The sequence below is a fragment of the Pogoniulus pusillus genome, chromosome 27 (genome assembly GCF_015220805.1).
Source record: "Pogoniulus pusillus isolate bPogPus1 chromosome 27, bPogPus1.pri, whole genome shotgun sequence".
NCBI classification, from domain to species: Eukaryota; Metazoa; Chordata; class Aves; order Piciformes; family Lybiidae; genus Pogoniulus; species Pogoniulus pusillus.
Window position 1 is genome coordinate 18,557,613 of NC_087290.1, and position 19,568 is coordinate 18,577,180.

Here is a 19,568-nt window from a genome sequence, read left to right on the forward strand (position 1 = left end):
GAGAAGAGAAGGCTTGGAGGAGACCTTGGAGTAGTCTTCCAGTGTCTGGAGCTGGGCTACAGGAGGGCTGGGGAGGGACTATTGACAAGGTCCTGTTTCCTGCTCCTTCCAGGGAATGCTGCCTGTCGGTGGAGCTGCAGAAGCGAGGGGATTGCTGCTGCTTGTCTTTTGCTCCCTGCATTCCCAGCTCTGGCAATACCAGGCTGTGCCAATCGGCAAACAGCTCGGGTTCTGTTTAGTCATCACTCTGGGACAGCTTCCAGCTCGTCTCTCTGGAGGCTGATGCAATCCTGAATTGCTCCTTGCAGGACAAATGCAATCCTGAATCTCTCCCTGCAGGACAAATGCAGAGTATTTCATGCTGGTATCTGCCCTGCTGTTTAAATATATATATCTATCTTTAAAAACCCTCTGCTTCAGTTGAGTAGAACAAAAGTACTGTGAAGTTGTGATCAGTATCACCAACCATAGGCTTGCAGTGTCTGAAGTGGGCTACAAGAAAGCTGGGGAAGGACTTTTTAGGGTGTTGGGTAGTGATAGGATTGGAGGGGAGACTGATGTTAGATGTTTCCTGGAGGTGTTTAAGAAAAGACTGGATGAGGCACTTGGTGTCATGGTCTGGTTGACAGGGCTGGGTGCTAGGTTGGACTGGAAGAGCTTGGAGGTCTCTTCCAACCTGCTTGATTCTATGTTAGGAAGAAGTTCTTCATCATGAGGGTGGTGAGAGACTGGAACAGGTTGCCCAGGGAGGTGGTGGAATCCTCATGCCTGGAGGTGTTCAAGGCCAGGCTGGATGAGGCTCTGGACAGCCTGATCTAGTGTGAGGCATCCCTGGGCATGGCAGGGGGGTTGGAGCTGGCTGATCCTCAAGGTCCCCTCCAGCCCTGACAATTCTGTGGTTCTGTGCTGGTCTAACCCTTCAGCAGAAGGCAGCCAAGCATGGACCATGACTGTACCATGCTCAGCTTGTCCAAGTGTTTTCATTTCTTCCTTAGTGGAATAAGTTAGCAAGGCTACCACAGCTTCAGTCCTCAGTGTATTCACTGAGGTAAAGACAGACAGTGAGAGAGAAAATCCTGCCTGGTCCCAGAGGCTACCTTTCTGCTGGTGAATGGTGCATAAGGAGCTGTGGCTTTGAGAGCCAGTGGCAATGCACAGCTTTCTCCCAGGTGCTTACGTCCTTTAAAACATATTTACATGCTGCTTGCTTGGAGTGGCTGTGCTGTAGGTCTGAAGACTAAGACCACACTGGCACTCACCCCTTAGGTGTTTACAGCCATTGCTGAGATCACTTCTCAGGCTGCTCCTCTCCCAGTATCACAGCTCCAGCTCCCTCAGGCTCTCCTCATAAGGAAGATGTTCAACTTCTGTAATCATTTTTGTGGCTGTGCACTGGGTTCTCTCAAGCAGTTCCCTGAGGTCCTTTTTGAGCTGGGAGATCCAGAACTGGATACAGCTGCAGCCTCAGCAGGGCAGAGGAGAGGGCCAGGAGAACTGTGATACTGTGATACTGTAACCTCCCTCCACCTACTAACCACAGCCCTTCTACTCCACCCCAGAATGGCATTGCCCCTCCTGTCCACCAGAGCACACTGCTGGCTCATGCCCATCCTTCCATCCACCAGCACTACCAAGTCCTTCTCCCCTTTGCTGCTCTCCATCAGGTCAGTCCCCAGCCTATCCTGCTCCCTGGGGTTGTTCTTTCCCAGGTGCACAACTCTACGTTTGCCCCCATTGAACTTCATTCTATTTCTCCCTGCCCTACTCTCAGCCTTAGTCTCTGAATGGCAGCACAAGTCTGCTGTGGCAGCCACTCCACCCAGCTTGGTGTCGTACAAATGACACCCATGAAGCACAGAATCAACCAGAATGGAAGAGACCTCCAAGATCATATACCTCTTGTACAAATGACATACAAAAGTTGCTTCCAACCTATTGTATCACAGAATCACAAACACATCCAGGCTGGCAAAGCCCCGCAGCAGCACCAAGTTGAACCTAGAACCCTGCTCCACAAGCTTCACCTTAACCCATAGCCCTAAGCACCACATGCAGGCCACCCTTAAACACATGCAGGGTGGGTGGATGTGATCATAATAATTTTTATGATCATAAGAAAAAATAAAGACTCTCTCCAGTTGAACTGATAGCCAAGAAAAAATCCACCCAGGTACAACCAACACAACAGACAAGGAAACAATGATGCACCATAGAGGTCAGCACTGTCAGTGGTGGTTTAATTTATCTGCTTGATACCAGTTCTGGGGGTTCCTTTTCGAGCAAAAGGGAGGACAGAGTACAGAAAATTAATGAGGCAGTCTGGCACACTTCTAAAGGAGCTTTTACCCTCCAAGGAGTTCAGCTTAAGGAAAATACCAACTTACTGTGTGCAAATTTTACCAGAGTCTAGCACTGAGTTCATGTGATATGGAAGCTGGAACCTTGGCAGTGGGAAACAATAGTCTCAGAATGAGGAAGGACATTTTATATCAGGCCCTAAAGAGGGGGAGAGTTAGTAGATTGACAGGAGGAATTAAGTGAGAGAGTTCAAATGACATGAGCTAGACAAATGACCTTTGCAAAAGCAAGCTGCAGGAGTCTGAACAGAAAAAATGGTGGTGTGGTGTTGGTCACAGTCAGCAAATTGAATGCTGCAAGGGAAAACAAAGCCATGTTTAGGTGTGTGGTTAGGCAGGGAAAGCTGTGTTTGGGTGCTGCTGTGCAAGAAAAAGTCTGCAAGGGAGCAGACAGTGAAAGACAGAATCCAGAGAGAGCTCTCACACTGAAGCATCAACTGAGCTGTAGGCCTTGGAGACAGATGGTTATTGATATTGAAAAGAGATGGGTGCCAAGAGAGTCTGGAGGCAGATAAAACCTCCTTGTCCATTAGCTGCCTGCAGATGCTAAAAAAAAGACTTAAATTTGGATCAGGATTAATGGGTGCAGTAGAAATAAAGCAGTGAGTCATGAGGTATCTATTTATTGACACAATTGCCTGCATAGGAAGGGAGGCTTTGGGTGAACGATCAAGTCCAAGAGATGGGAGGACTAGAATATGGCAGGCATAGAATCAGGCAGCGTCAGAAAGGACCACAAGGATCATCCAGTTCCAGTCCCCCTGCTGGGGGCAGGGACACCTCACACTAGAGCAGGCTGCCCACAGCCTCATCCAGCCTGGCCTTAAACACCTCCAGGCATGAGGCTTCCACCACCTCCCTGGGCAACCCCTTCCAGGCTTTCACCACTCTCATGCTGAAGAACTTCCTCCTAACATCCAGGCTAAATCTACCCATTTCCAGTTTTGTTCCATTCCCCCCAGTCCTATCACTCCGTGGCAGCCTAAAAAAGTCCCTCCCCAGCATTCTTGTAGCACCTTTGAGCTACTGAAAGGTCACAATAAGCTCCCCTGGGAGCCTTCTCCTCTCCAGACTGCACAGCCCCAACTGCCTCAGTCTCTCCTCACAGCAGAGCAGCTCCAGCCCTCTGCTCATCAGCCATGCTAGTGAGGAGAGCAGATTTTAAGGGGTCCACTGCAGAAAAGACAGTGAAGCTGAGATGGGAATCTTAATTCTGAGCTTCTCCTAGGAAAGGAACTTCAAACCCAAACTTGACAAAGCAGTTTCAGTGGAGTGCTAGAGTAAGAGTGTGCAATGGAACTAAGTCTTCTTAAGGGACTTAAGGGAGCTGAAAGACATAAAGGAAGTGGAAATAGGAATGGGATTACACACGGGTGTGCAACTGATGTATGATTATATTGCAAGGAGAAAGAAAGGAAGGAAAATTGTAAGAAATGGGAAGGATGAAAGTGAACACACAGGAGACCAAAGGCACTGAAAGCAGTGGGGGTGTGCCAGCTGGCAATGGCAATTTCAGCTCTCAGAGGAGTCCATTTCTGCTGATGCATTTGTAAAGTGCAGACTTCTTCCTTGCATTCACCATGGCATTCAGTGGTGCTCTTACTCCTCCAGAGAAAGGGATCACTCTCGTTGTGATGTCCATTTTTGCCACACTCATACAGCTTCCCAAGCTAGATACTACTACCAGGGCTTGTGCTCCAACTTCATGACTGTTTACATCCAGAGTCACAAGAGGCTCTCACAACTTCGAAGCAGACCAGGACACAGGTATTGAGACCTGCAAATCTGGTTTGCCATGGCAGATAACCTAGACATGTAAAATTTCAGTTTGAGAAGGCAGGAAGCAAATTATAATGCTATTATATGACAGAGGCAAAGAAAGAACCAATTATCTTTGCTCCTTCAGAGAGACAAATCACTTCCCTGTGAGCATCTCATTAATCTGTTTCAAGTAAACAGTTATTTGGGGATAATTTATTTGCTAGATATATTTTAGGATAACAAATGCCTTAAGAAGCACCTTTATTCATGGCTCTCAGCAGCATCACATGTAGCAGTGATTAAGTGAAAGCTGATTTGTTAGAATACCATGCACTATGTGCTTTGCCAGGTCCAGAAAACCAATCCAAACCTCTTGACCACCATCAGTAAGTTTGCAGGTGACACTAAGCTAGCAGCAGATCTGGATCTGCTGGAGGGTAGCAGAGCCCTGCAGAGGGACCTGGCCAGGCTGGATGGGTGGGCAGAGGCCAATGGGATGTAACTGAACAAGGCCAAGTGCAGGGTTCAACACTTTGGCCACAACAACCCCAAGTAGCACTACAGGCTGGGGACTGAGTGGCTGAGAGCAGCCAGGCAGAGAGGGCCCTGGGGGTGCTGGTAGAGAGGCAACAGTGTGCCCAGGTGGGCAGCAGAGCCAATGGCATCCTGGGCTGGCTCAGGAGCAGTGTGGGCAGCAGGACAAGGGAGGTTCTTCTGCCCCTGTGCTCAGCACTGCTCAGGCCACACCTTGAGTGCTGTGTCCAGTTCTGGGCTCCTCCATTCAAGAGAGATGTTGAGGTGCTGGAACGTGTCCAGAGAATGGTGATGAAGCTGGTGAGGGTCCTGGAGCACAGCCCTGTGAGGAGAGGCTGAGGGAGCTGGGGGTGTGCAGCCTGCAGCAGAGGAGGCTCAGGGCAGAGCTCATTGCTGTCTGCAGCTCCCTGCAGGGAGGCTGTAGCCAGGTGGGGTTGGGCTCTGCTGCCAGGCACCCAGCAACAGAAGGGGACACAGCCTCAAGCTGTGCCAGGGCAGGTTCAGGCTGGATGTTGTTAGGAAGTTGTTGTCAGAGAGAGTGATTGGCATTGGAATGGGCTGCCCAGGGAGGTGGTGAAGCCAATCCTGGCTGGGGCACTTAGTGCCATGGTCTGGTTGGTTGGCCAGGGCTGGCTGAGCTTGGAGGTCTCTTCCAACCTGCTTGATTCTGCAAAACGTTTTACCAACCACACAACAGAACTCTGTGTATTAATGGTCAGTATGTTTGGGATTTTTTCTTTATTTAATAAGGTATTTGGTGTTTTTTGTATCGGCCTCATTACAATTCTCAGATTCAAACCCACCCCTCTCAACCGTGCTCCCACTGGGTAAACGCTCCGCTGCTGCCTTGTCCTCCTCTCACGGCCTCCTGACTTCCACAGGCCTCTTTCACAGGTGGGCAGGACCGAGCAGCGATGTGCCTGTCAGGCACGGCCTGCCGCCCTTGCCGCCCGGCGCACGGGCACGCCGCGGGAACCGGCTAGGCGCGGCGGGAGCTGCGTGGGAAGGATTCGAAATGAGCCGGAGACGGCCCAAGACAACAAACCCGGGCGCCTTCGGGAGAGGAGGAAACAAAGCGACCGCTTCCTCCTCTGCCCTGCGCCGCGCCGCGCCGCCCCGCTGGGGGTGCTTGGGCGCCTGCGCCCCGGCCCTCAGCACCCGGCCCGGACACGGCTGTGCCGCGCGGGCTCTCTCCTCTCCCGCGGGCGGCGCCGTGCCGGGCTGCGCGGGCGGCAGTGTCCCCCGAGCGTGCCTGCGCGGGCGCCGAGGGGCTGATGCGACTCGTGGAGCGGCAGCGGATGTCCGCCCCAAGTGCGCCTGCGCCGGGCGCGGATGAGCTGACGAGGCCTGTGGAGCGGCGGCGGAGTGTCCCCCTCAAATGCGCCTGTGCCGGGCGCGCAGTGGCTGTCAGGGCCGGCTGCGGAGCGGCGGCAGTGTCCGCCCCAGTGCGCCTGCGCGGGTGCGGAGGGCTGGCAGGGCCGGCTGCGGAGCGGCGGCAGTGTCCGCCCCAGTGCGCCTGCGCGGGCGCGGAGTGCTGGCAGGGCCGGCTGCGGAGCGGCGCCAAGCACGTGAGCGGAGCAACGTCATCATAAACACTCGTAGCAACATGGCGGCGCCGCCGAGTGGCAAGGTAACGGGGCAGAGCTGGGCCTGGGTCGCGGCTGCTGTCCCCGCCGCTGGCGGGCCCTCCTTTGCCCGGCGCTGGGCTCGTTCCGTTGATGGGAGGTGTGGGAAGGGGTGACAGAGACCGTGCGTGGCTGGGCGGGGGCCTTATTCCCCCGCCGTGCGCAGGTGCGAGGTCTTCTCGTGGGGGCCCTTGCGGGCGCGGGCCGTGCCGCCTCCCAGCGGGTGTGGCGGCGGTGGGAAGCCGTGCGCCCTGCCGAGCTTCGCTCTGGAGCGGGTCGCGGCCGGCGGCTGGGGCTCGGGCCCTGTCTGGGGTCGGTGCGGTGGCACGGCTCGGCGCCTGCGGCCCGCTTGGCGTTCCACGCCGCCCCAGCTCGCCTCAGGGCTGCGCGGGGAGCTGACCCCAGTGGAGCAGGAGGCCGCTGTCCGTTGCAAGCGGACAGCCCCGCGGCAGGGGTTGGCCTGTGCAGAGCAGACTTAGGTGGAGAAATGTGGCTTGTCCCAGCTACGTGGCCGTCGGTTCCAGAGGTAGTCGTAGACGTTCGTGGCCTGAACGCTGATAGTGTGCGGGTAGCTGAGCCGGAGTGAGTAAAAAGCCCTGTCAGGTGACAGTTTCACAATGTCAAGGGTTTTGCGTGACACAGTCTTTGCCGAGTGTTCTTGAAAGAAAAGGTAGAGCTCGACTGGCATTTAGATACCTGCCCTGGTTCGAGATCACGGGAGGAAAGGTGTTGACAACACTCTTCGCCTCCCCCTGCAGCAAATCTGAGTTGTGTCTTCATGATTTTATTGTGGAAGTAGTTCTGTTGCTTGACTTTGTCTTCTGAAAGTGTTACTTTGCAATGCTGGGTGCCCAGGGGTGTGGATCCTTCAGGATTTAAAACGTCAGTGCAGCATCTGACTGTGTGTAGCCAAGATTAGCCTGTCATAGACTTCTCTTTTCCAGTCTATGGCAGCAAATAATTGTTTCAGCTCATCTTGCCTGTGAAACCATGTCATCAGTCGTGTCTGTGCTTCTCAGAGGATCCTGAGCAGTGTGTTTAGCTAGGAGAATCGGTAGAGACTTTGCTGGTGGTAGTTTACCGTATCCATTTCAGCTAGAACTGGTGGAGCGGACAATTTGTTCAGCAGGCAGTTTGCTCTCTCAGCCGCGTTGTTAAGTGCTGTGAAGTCGACGACTGCCGTACTGTCCTCCCAGCTGATTTTAGCCATGCACATCCAGTTCTTATGCATACAGAAAGAAGTTACTCTTCTGGTTTTGTCTGTACTAAGATCTGTTGGGTGATGGTTAACACTTTCTTATCAGCATCATCCTGAAGTTTCTCCTTAGAGCAGCTGTGTTATAGTATTTTATTTATGAGGCTGCAAGTATTGCATGTATTTACAAATTTACTGTATAGTCGTTGATTTTTTGGGGGGAGGGAAATCTTTTTGTCTCAGGCCAAATCTCTTAAGTTCTTGTTAAACTAAATCTGTTTCAGTTATTCCGCAGCCACCATACTAAGGCATCTTGTTAATGCAGGTTCTGATTTAGTAGTGTTCTTTGACGTGTCCCTTTTGATAAGTAGGAAAAAAAAAAGGCAGTTGTATGTTTTCAAACTTAATGAAGGGGCTGGGCTGCTTTGAAGATTCCCTGCTCTCATTAGGAGCAGCTTCATCCTCCTCTAGATCTTCCCACCTGTGCATTGCACTTCTGCTCGCTCGGATACTGTACTCATTTGATCTCTGTGATTTGATTTAGCAAGCTGAAGTTACACATAAAACTGTGTCCTTATTTTTTGGCTGAGTTTGGTCTGTGGAGCACACTGGATCACAAATCATTTGGATGGCAATGGGCTCACAAAGAAGAGAAACTTCACTGCAGGGAGAATGAACACTGTGTAAGTTGGTACAGACTCAGCATTCCCTCTCAAAGCCTTTTGCCAGCTATGGGTGTCCTAAATCAATTAACATTTTTCCTTCTGGTTCTGCAGTGTTGTAATGAAGTGTTTCAGGTGGTAGATTTCTGAAAGAGTAGTAGGCATTAGTTTGTGAGATGCTTTAGTCTCATTTGACAGATCTTATTATGTGGAAGTGATGTATTTTGATGTATTTATTCTTCAAAATACTATACCAAGTCAGTCCCCTGTAATGCACATGGCAATGTAGTAAGCAGTTGGTGTAGGCTGCGTTGTCTCATCTTTCCTGAAATCTTGTTCCAGCAAACCATATAAGGTTGTGGTTTCTGTTACGTTTCTACTTTGTTTGCCTTCCCTTTCTGTCACATTTTACTTTCCAGGCATCATTAGCTTCATCAGTAGCCTCACTGCTCTGCTGTTTTAACCTGCCTGTGATTTCTGCTCCTTGCATTAATGGGATAGAAGTTATAGATGCGATAACCTCGTGCAACTGCATTACTGCTTTACTTGCATTTTTGTCCTGTTTGGGGTAGGGGATTTTGTTGGTTTGTTTTTCCTTACTGCCTCATATCTCATCAGGTTCTTTTCAGTGTTTTTTTCTCTATATGGTTAACTCGGTTCTGGAAAACTTAAGTTCATGTTACTGAGTTCTAGAGTTGTGACTCACTCTTTATTAATGACCATCTGCACTAGAACCAAACTTCATTTTTTTGCCCTTACTTAGAGTTGCCTCTTTTTTTCCTGTGTGTAACTTGGCAGTAAGGTCTTGTGCCTTCAGTGGTTTCGGGCATACACACTCTGTTTGTTGCTTAGCCAGTGGCAGTTTATTTTCATTATTTTCAGAGCACTGACTCTGGACTGGCCCATATAACAGAAAACCGTGTTAGAAAATGAGGCAAAGGGGGAGAAACAAACTTCCATTTTAGCCTGTTGGTGGATGGGCTGTTATTACAGCTGATCTAAAGACAGTAGTGATTTTTGTTCTGTGCTCTTGGAGTTCAGAGTATCTTCAGCACGCAGACTGTTAGGTCTTTCTCAAATTACCAGCTGGCACATGGGCTGTCAGAGAAGTTATTTTTCACTGGCCTCTGCCCTTGCTCTTGAAGTTAAAGCTTCAGAGCTTTGAATGGCCAAACATCTGAGCTTCAGAACTCAGCTCAGATGTACAGCGAGCTTGGCAGTTAGGAAATGTTAGCACTGTAGCTGCTACTAAACTGTAAATGCTGTAGTGTTGAAGTGTGGCGCTCGGGCTGTGTGCTGGCTGTTGAGGTTTTGTTTGGTGCTTTTTCAATGTTTTTTTTTTTTACTGCCAAGACCAGCCAAGAGATTAAAAACTTGATGTGTTTAAATGAGCCTTGCATCTTTTGGGTAGTTTGTCAGCACAGACATGGCAGATTATTTTAGATGTGTGTATATTCCACAGTGTAAGCAATGTCTTGCTGTACCTTCTAATACTTAAGTTTGAGGGCACAGAGACTCCTGCACTATGCATTGTTGTACCCATTTTATTAAACACTTGATTTAGAATCTTCATTCTAACTTCTTCAGCTCTTGTAATTTACTATGTGCATAATCATAGTCCTTATCCTTTCTGAATATTTTTTCTTTGTAGATTTTTTTCTTTCTGAATAGAAGCCTCTGCTCTCCTTGGATTTGGTTAAGATTTCATTATGCTTGAGTGTAAAGCAGTTCAGTATCTGTATATTCTGTTTTGTATTCATTAAGGCTTTCTCTTGCAAAAACATTCACAGTAGTAGTGTGCAACCACCTCAAGCTCTTACTCTTGGTACCCTGAGTAGACTTGTATTTTCCTTTGCTCTGTTGTTATGATAAGTAGCAGAACTACTTTGTGATTCAAAAGATCTTCAGTGCACCTAAGGCAGAACTTGAAAAACTTACTTTGTCTCTCAGGGCTCAGTACTGGGGCCACTCCTGTTTAACGTGTTTCTCAATGATCTGGATAAGGGAATTGAGTTTGCAGATGACACCAAGTTGGGTAGAAGTGTTGATCTGCTTGAGAGTAGGGAAGCTCTGCAGACAGGTCTAGACATACTAGGTCAATGGGCCAAGGCCAGTTGTATGAGTTTCAGTAAGGCCAAGTGCTGTCTTCTGCACTTTGGCCACAACATCTCACAACAGTGCTAAGGTTTTGGGGAAGAGTGGCTGGAAAGCTGCTCAGCAGAGAAGGACCTGGGGATGTTGATTGATGGTGGCTGAGCACAGGCCAGAAGTGTGCCCAGGTGGCCAAGAAGGCTCATGGCATCCTGAGCTGTAACAGGAGTAGTGTGACAAATAGGACCAGGAAAGTGATTTTACCCTTGTACTTGGCACTGGTGAGGCCACATCTTGAGTACTGTGTTCAGTTTTGGGCTTCTCACTGAAAGAAGGTCATTGAGTGTGCCCAGAGCTGGGCAGCAGAGCTGGTGAAGGATCTAGAGGACAGGTCTTACGAGAAGCATCTGAGAGAATTGGAGTGGTTTAGCCCAGAGAAAAAGGGACTGAGGGGAAACATCACTACCTGAAAGAAGGTTGTAGAGAGGTGGTAGTTGGTCTGTTCAATCAAGTGATGGGGAGATGGTCTCAAGTTGTACCAGAGGAGGCTTAGGTAGCCTTAGGTAGCATTTCCTTCCTGAAAAGGTCATCAGGTGTTGAAATGCCTTGCCCAGGGCAGTGGTTGAGTCCCCGTTTCTGGAGGTATTTAAGTGTTTAGGGATATGGTTTAGTCAGGGACTTGTCAGTGTTAGGTTAATGATTGGACTTGATCTTAAAGGTCTTTGCTAATTGATGCAATTCTGTGCTGTGAAGGAAGCCGTTGTTATGTGGTTCCTGATCTTGGCAACTTTCTTGTATTTATCACAGCATGAAGAGGATTTGGGTTTATTTTTTCCCCTTGCTTAGAAAACTGGTATTTGTAAGACTCAAGATTAGCAGGGGACATCAAATTTTACAGTCTTGGGAAAAGGGTTTAGCCTTAGGCTCAGCAAACAAAAGTGACATGAGATTATGTATTTGTATTTTTATTGAAATTCAAATGCCAGAAGCTGTAGCATATCTTCTGTGGAGCAGATGATCACACTGGGGAAATAATGTTAGTTTGATGCTTTGTAGAGCACTCAGATGGACTGGTGTATGGTCATTGAGGGCAGACCATTGGTGTAGTAGGCACTTGGGTGTGCCCAGGGAAATTCATCAGTGGGTGTGTGAATAAGGTCTGGGGAAACCTCAGCTATTTGAGAGGGGGAGATGGAAATTAAAGCTGCCTAACACAGATTTTTGAGTTACAGTTCTTAATTAAAGTACAGTTCTAAACTAATTTCTTCTGAGGATATAAGGTCTCTCAGGACAACCATTGCCTAAATGAATTGATTTTGCTGGCCTGTAGTTGTTTTCTTAGTGTATTGCATCTTTTGTTCTGTTTGCCTTCTGTCAGAATCTGAAAATGAGATGCTGCACAGCTGCTGTATCTGTTGCTAATGTTTGCAGACAGACTTCTTTTTCCTTAATTTGTAGCCTGTGGAACATTCAGATTTTCTTACTCATTCACTTTCTTGTGGGCATGCCTGCTTGCTGCTTCAGCTGTTGAATCCACAGTGAGATCCTTTACCTGATTCTCTAATATGAGGCAAAAAATGAAGCAATTGCTATTGAAAGGCTGCTTAGAATCATGATTTGCACAGTGGAGACATCAGTTCCTTAATGACTCCAGAGCAGTGGTGCTGCAGGCTGCATCTACCAAGAGAAGTTGGATGGCATCTTGGCAGAGCAGTGCTGGTCCTTAGCTGTACTCTCTGACAGATAAGGGGAGCTGGATGAGAACACAGGGAGAGAGGATGAAGTGTCTGAAAGATGTGACTGCCTAGCTAGCTGGGAGATTTGCAGTGCTTCTCCAGTTCTCTTACCTCCTGCATTTGCCAGTTTATTGGTGTGTGATAAAGAGCAAGAGTATATAGGACTGATCAGTGCACATGCCTGGTGCCTAGCACAGGCACTGTAGGAAATACATGGGTGAGGAGGGCAGGACCAGTCTGTTCTGTGACCTACCTCGTTGTCTTTGGGTGCAGTGTTGCTGTCTTTCACTAGCGGGTAGCACAGGACTGTGAATTGCCATCACAAGGCAAGTCTGCTTGTGTTCTGGCATATGTTGTTGTTGACGTGGAATGCTGAAGGCCTTCTGCTCCTCCATATCCCTGGCAATAAAAAATTACAAGCTTTGCCTGTTGACTGCTTATTTTAAGCAGCACAATGAGCTAGATACATGAATTGTCTGTGCTGTGTCCTTTATGGTGTTAAGAATGATGCTATTTATTTATCAGAAAATGTTACTGGGACAACACTGAGGCTTCAGAAAGTTATTTTCTGCTGGATATGGAATATAAATGCTCAAACAGTTTTCCAGAACATTAACTAGCATATGCCATGGCATGTAAACTAAGCCTACATTCTGCTGCTGTTTTTTATAATAGATGAGTAGACAACTCTTGCTGCTTTCAGATTCCCTGAAGTCTGTGCTGTGGTTCCCTGTTTTTGCAGATCTCCTGTCAGTATATAAGAGTAAAGAGCTGATGGGAATAAGTTGTGGGTTTACCTTTGGCTTCCTGAGCACCTATTGCAAAAAAATCAAGCCAGATCCAGGTGGTATAGCATTTCCGAAAGTCCTCTCTTTTACAGACACCTAAACTTTGAAGCCTATTCTTGCTCTGATTTGTTTTTGCTATGTGAAAGCTCTGTATTCACAGACTCCATCAGACTTTGAGATCATCAAGTCCAACCTATTATGCAACATTACCTTCTCAACTAAATGGTGGCATCAAGTGCCACATCCAGTCTCTTCTGAAACACTTCCAGGGACAGAAGTGTCTCGTTAAGCTTACACACCTAAACTGTCAGATTGTCAGGATGAGCAGAGGGCTGAAGCACCTCTTCTGTGAGGACAGGCTGAGAGAGTTGGGATCGTTCAGTCTGGAGAAAAGAAGGTTCTGAAGAGATCTTACTGTGGCCTTCCAGTACCTGAAGTGGCCTACAAGAAGCTGGGGAGGGACTTTTGAGGGTGTGAGGTAATGATAGGACTGGGGGGAATGGAACAAAGCTGGAAATGGTGAGATTCAGACTGGATGTTAGGAAGAAGTTGTTCAGCATGATGGTGGTGAGACAGTGGAATAGGTTGCCCAGGGAGGAGGTAGAAGCCTCATCCCTGGATGTTTTTAAGGCCAGGCTGGATGTGTCTGTGGGCAACCTTATCTAGTGTGAGATGTCCCTGCCCATGGCAGGAGGATTGGAACTGGATGGTCCTTCCTGTCCCTTCCAGCCCTGACTGGTTCTAGGATTCTAAGAAGTTCTGCATCATGAGGGTGGTGAGACACTGGGACAGGTTGCCCAGGGAGATGGTGGAAGCCTCAGCTCTGGATGTGTTTAAGGCCAGGCTGGATGAGGCTTTGGACAGCCTGATCTAGTGTGAGATGGCCATGGCAGGGGGCTTGGAACTGGCTGATCCTTGAGCTCCCTTCCAGCCCTGACAATTGTGTGATTCCGTGAAGGTAGAGGTATTCACTTCAACTTATGTACGTGGGTTAAGTACTGCATGGGAGAGAAACAATTGAAAACTACTAATTTATGTCATTACCTGTTTTGTTTTAGGTTATATATGAGCAAGAAGGTGTCTTCATTCATTCATCCTGTGGAAAAAATGATGACCAGGACAACTTAATAGCAGGAACACTACGTGTCATAGAAAAGGTATTTGCATAATAAAGTTATGGGAGCTTCATATCTTTGTAAGGCACATAATGTGTTTGACACATCTTAAATGTCTTTTTAAGGATAGGATTTTGTAAGTGAAGAAAAAAAACACAACTGTTTTTGATGTGCTTTGCATCTTATATATATACACATAAAAATGTGTGTATATGTAAGTTGTGCCATAATCATACCTTGAGTAAATATGGAGATATGTACTTTGTGTAGTACTGATTTTTTTTAATGATTATGTTGTAGGAAAATGAAGTAATAGTAGACTGGAGACCACTGGATGATACTTTGGATACTTCTAATATCCTCTGCGCTGGAAAGGTCTGTTTGCTTGCTGTCAGTGTTCCTCATTCTGTGTCCCCAGAAATTTTGTTTTGTGTTAACCTGTAGGAAATATTTCTTCACTCCAAGGGTTGTCAGACAGTTGGAATTGTCTGCCCAGGGCAGTGGTGGAGTCACTGTCCCTGGAGGTGTTCAAACAGTTTGTGGACCTGGTGCTTAGGGACATGGTTCGGTGTTGACACTTCAGTGCTGGGTCAGGGGTTGGACTGGATGATCTTTGAGGTCTCTTCGAACCAGATGTATTCTGTGATCTCATAACTGAAAGCAAAATCTATTCGTGTGGTTATTTTTAATATTAATAGCTACATATAAGAATCATATCTGTGGGTGCAGCCCAGTTCAGGCTATCTGGATACATGTGTGGGTTACTGTATTTAGTTTCCCTTGGCTCATAGACAGAAGAGGACTAAATGAATAGTAAGGTCCAACTGAGTCTAAGTTTACCATGATCACTAGTCCTGTGTCCCCCCCATATCTACTGGACAGTAGTCTGCTAATGCACTCTTAATAGACTAAAACCAGACAGATACTGTTCTAATGCAAAGTAAAGTCTGGAGGAGTTCAAGATGCAGAGATACATGGTATTTAAGCAGCATTAAGAGAAAAGAAGAAAGATTGAAGTTTCACATTGATCTGAAAAGTTTGTGTTGGTAGAGCCTGTGCGAGAGGCTAGGAGTTCTGGGCTCCTAGGTTCAAGAGAGACAGGGATCTGCTGGAGAGGCTCCAACAACGAGCTAGGAGAATGATTAAGGGACTCGAACATTGCTTCTATAAAGAAAGACTGAGAGAACTGGGAAAAGTGTGGCCAGCAGGTCTGGGGAGATTCTTCTCCCCTTCTCCTCTGTCCTGCTGAGACCACACCTGCAATAATGTGACCAGTTTTGGGCTCCACAGTTCAAGAGAGACAGGGACCTGCTGGAGAGAGTTCAACTGAGAGCCACGAGGATGACTGGGAGACTTGAACGTCTCCCCTGTGAAGAGAGACTGAGAGCCCTGGGGATGGCTAGTCTGGAGAAGAGAAGGCTGAAAGGGGATCTGAGCAATGTCTATCAATATTTGAGGAGTGGGTGTCAAGTGGAGAGGGCCAAGCTCTTTTTGGTAGTGCACAGCAATAAGCCAAGGAGCAATGGATACAAACTGGAACAGAGTTTGTATCCAGCAATGGATACAAACTAGAACTGGATCCTTCTCTGGAACAGAGAAGGTTTCTGCTCCACAGGAAGAGAAACTTCTTTGGAGTGAGGGTGCCAGAGCCCTGGAGCAGGCTGCCCAGAGAGGTTGTGGAGTCTGTTTCTCTGGAGCCTTTCCAATCTCACCTGGATGCATACCTGTATGGATTCCCCTGGCTGATGCTGCTCTGGCAGGAGTGTTGCACTAGACGATCTATGAAGGTCCCTTCCAACCCTTAACATTCTCTGATTCAGTATTTTAGTACCATGTTGAATTTAAGTAAAACCTTTTCTTAGTCATCCATTCAGCCTTACTGTGTTGAACTGTATCATGTTTCTTAGGATTTTAATGCAGATTCTTATACTCTGTAAGGATGAAGATGCTTATTTTTCATGCTGAATGTGAGAAACTAGCTCAGTTTTCATGCCACATGTTTTTTAATAGAAACTTTGGGTGTTGTTTTTATCCTCAGGATTCCAGTTCTGTTGTGGAGTGGACTCAAACTCCTAAAGACAAATGTTCCCGAGGAGCAGACCGTCCAAGTAGTTATGAAGCAGAATGGGACATGGTCACCACAGTCTCTTTTAAAAAGAAACCTCATTCAAATGGAGGTACTTAAAAGACAAGTGTGGGATTTTTGCCTGTGTTGGTTTGCCTTGTGGGTTTTTTCTTTTATTTTTTTTTCTTTATGGTAATTTGTAACTGAAGAATTGCCTTCTAGGTACTGTAAAATGCATTTTATTGGGAATTGAAAAGCTGGGAGTCCTTTATAGTAAGAGGCAAATCTCTAGGTGTGGAAAAAAAATCAAATGACCATGGAATAGTTGCTGCCTACAAATCTCTCTTCTTTTTTTTTCCCTTTTAAATTGCTAGTGGCTTGTATTGAAAGTAAATGTTAGCTCTGACTGCTTACTGTGACAATTATTAGATGATATGGCAGTTTTGCATCTTGTATTCTTTCGAAGAAATGGAATTTGAAGTAGGTGTTGGCTAAAGAGAGGCAATTTTAGAAGTGGTTTACCACTCAAATATGTTTGCGTAGTGCAGCAGCAGTGGTAGGTGGAATGTACACTGAGGAGGTGCAAAGGTCTTTTCTGTATGGTCTTTTAGCAAGATGGCTTTATGCCTACGTCATCTCAATAGCGATGTGCATCTGGGTTGGGACACCTACCCTGGATGGGTTTAAAGGTTGTTTGGATCTAGTGCTTAGAGATGTGGTTTAAGGTGAATCTTGTAGAGTAGGGTTCTAGGTTGGACTTGGTGATCCTGCTGTCTACAGCTACCTGAAGGGAGGCTGTAGCCAGGTGGTGGTTGATCTCTTCTGACAGGCAACCAGAAACAGGACAAGGGGACACAGTCTCAAGCTGTGCCAGGGGAGGTTCAGGCTGGATGTTAGGAGGAAGTTCTTCACAGAGAGAGTTACTGGCATTGGAATGGGCTGCCTGGGGAGGTGGTGGAGTTGCCATTGCTGGAGGTGTTGAAGCAAAGCTTGTCTGGGGCACTTAGTGCCATGATCTAGTTGATTGGACAGGGCCGGGTGCTAGGTTGGATTGGATAATCTTAGAGGTCTTTTCCAACCTGGTTGATTCTGTGACCTCCAGGGATGGAAGTCAGAGTAAAAATTGTGCATGGTGGTTTGTTTTTTTTTCTTTTTGTCTTTAAGATACTGCAACTCATGCAAATGGAGAAAGCAAGTGGTCATTCCTGTTCAGTTTGACAGATCTGCAGTCAATCAAACAAAACAAAGAAGGCATGGGATGGTCTTACCTGGTGTTTTGTCTGAAAGATGATGTGAAGCTTCCAGCTCTTCACTTTCATCATGGAGACAGCAAACTATTGATTAAATGCCTTGAAAAGCATGTTGCACTGAATGAGTAAGTACCAGACAGTTCTCAGTTCTGGTTTAACATATGGATTTATTGGGTTGCTTTCTCAATTCTGCAATGAATTTCAGATTAATGGTTCCTGATATGTTTTATCTTCCCTTCCTTATTAGTATGAATCAATTGGCAAGGTGACTGAAACTGTAATTCTGCTTATGCATTTGGAATGGAGGTTGAAGTCTTAAGCTGTTGGATGAAAGCCTTTAGAAGCCAGTGTTACTAGCTCCCTAATACCTCACTGGCTCCCTCTAGTGGGGACAGAAGCTTCTCAGCATTCGGTGTAAAGTTAAATCCTTTTTCATGAACCATTTCTCTTAAACCTCTAGTTTGCAACATGGGATATTGATGTTAAAGCAGGAAGTTTACCTTTGCTCTAAAGTCTGTCATAGACATCTTTTTTCCCTCTGTTCCTACTACCTCAAAAGTTTTCTTCTCTAAGCTTCCTTCCTTCTTTCTCCTCCTCTGCCCTTCTCTAACACCACTGAATTAATTTGGGCAGTTGGTGAGGCAGGAGTTATAAAATATGTAGTTACTTACATTTCTGAAAAGCCCCACCCACAGACTATGTACAGACTAGTAAAATTTGGCTTCTAATGCAGTTGGGAAAGTCTTCCCAAGGATGCTTATAGGCAATTCAGTAACTTAGGGGAATCAGAAAATTGGAAAGGTTTAGCCACAAAATGGCTCTGCCCCACTTATAAATAGGCAGCCTGGAGCCCTGGAGAAAGTCTGATCTGCTCACAGTGGTGGAGTAGAAATTTTGAGGTAGTCCCTGGCTCCTTTACAGTAGTGTTGGAACTGCTCAGCCTCTTGATAGCTGTTGAGAGGCTTCCAGATCTTCCCAGGATCTAGCAGGATGCTGGGAAAGAGACAAACAATCTCTGACCTAATCCTTATTCCTCTTGGCACGGAGGCTTGCAGAGGTGCAGGCAGGATCTCTTGCAGATGTGCAGAGAGCACAGTGTCGGTGGCACTTCTCACCGTGTCGTGAGGCACTTAATGCCTTCTCCTGGGAAACTCGAGGTTTCCAGGTACTTCAAGCCCAAAACATCAGGGCTAAGCTGGTCTGAGGCACAAGGCAGACCAGAACACGTCCAAGCTGAGAGCAGTGAGGCAAAGCACCTCTGAGCAGAGCAGAACAGTGAGGCAGAGGCAGCACAAATGCTTGCAGCTTAGAATTATAGCATGGTTTAGGTTGGAAGTGACCTCAAAGATCATCCGGTTCCATCTCCCCACCATAGGCAGGGACACCTCCCACTAGAATAGACTGCTCAGGGCCTCAGCCAGCTTGGCCTCAAGCACGTCCAGGGAGGTTGTGGAGCACAGAATCACAGAATGGGATCTTGTCATCTTCGATCACAGTGTGTGCTTCTGTGCTCCACAACCTTCCTGGGCAACCTGTGCCAGAGTCTCACCACCCTCACTGCAAACAACTTCTTCCTAATGTGCAGTTGAAGTCTCCCCTCCCAGTTTACACCCATTCCTCCTTGTCCTGTCATTACAAGACCTTGTAAATTGCCCTCCATTTCTGTTATTTGCCTGAGTTTAATGGCTCCTTTGGCCACAGAGATTCACCAGTCAGAGTGGCATTTGCCACACTGGCCATATTAGGTGAAACCAGGGCTTGCTTAGCCTTATTTAGGCAAGACACTCACAAATGTTTAAACACCTGCTGGTGCCTGTTTATCACTTTGGGAAGGGACATAATGGCCCAAGCCTTTGTTTTCCTCCAGCCCATCAGCAGAAGGATATGTTTTAGACTTATCAGCCTTCCACCACAACCATTCTGTGTAGAATGTCACCTCATTGCTGACACTGGGACATGTGAAGTGACTGAACCTGAGCTTTAAAGGTGATGTGCTTCCTAGTTTGGCACTAGGCTAGTGCTGAGAAAACCCCATGTGTAAGGATGGCACTTCCTAACTGGCAGAACTCGTTTAAAGTATCTAGTTCACAAGCCTGTTTTGAGCACTGCTCAAGCAGCTGTTGATACTCAACTGCCTGTCCATATAGAATGCTTAATTAAAATGGAGAGATGGTACAAAGTTTTGTTCTTCAAGTAGAACATAATACATGACTCGGCCTTCACCCCTGTGCTGAGGTACAGTGGAAGCCAGTTGAGGTTCATTAATTGTTGCTGCCTCAAAACTACGACTGTGGTGTCTGGTGGCCTCAAAGTGAGATCTCTTGTTGCCTTTCATATCCGTCAGTGTTAATAGCCTCCTGTCCTGTTGGAATGGCAAAGAGATAAGTCT

The 19,568-nt window shown here is 47.1% G+C and overlaps 1 protein-coding gene across 2 annotated transcripts in view; it reads left to right on the forward strand.

The window, feature by feature from the left end:
* Positions 1–6,078: 6,078 nt before the first annotated feature.
* Positions 6,079–19,568, forward strand: part of TBC1D15 (TBC1 domain family member 15) — a 33,208-nt gene continuing 19,718 nt past the window's right edge. Inside the window, exons 1-5 of one of the 2 annotated variants that reach the window (XM_064165991.1) lie at positions 6,079–6,282; positions 13,808–13,906; positions 14,165–14,239; positions 15,903–16,041; positions 17,094–17,304. In XM_064165991.1, coding sequence (XP_064022061.1) covers positions 6,259–6,282; positions 13,808–13,906; positions 14,165–14,239; positions 15,903–16,041; positions 17,094–17,304 — 548 coding nt within the window. In that variant the 5' untranslated portion in view covers positions 6,079–6,258. Of the gene's footprint in view, positions 6,283–8,137; positions 8,156–13,807; positions 13,907–14,164; positions 14,240–15,902; positions 16,042–17,093; positions 17,305–19,568 lie in introns of those variants that run through there. The other variant, XM_064165992.1, reaches the window with a different exon arrangement.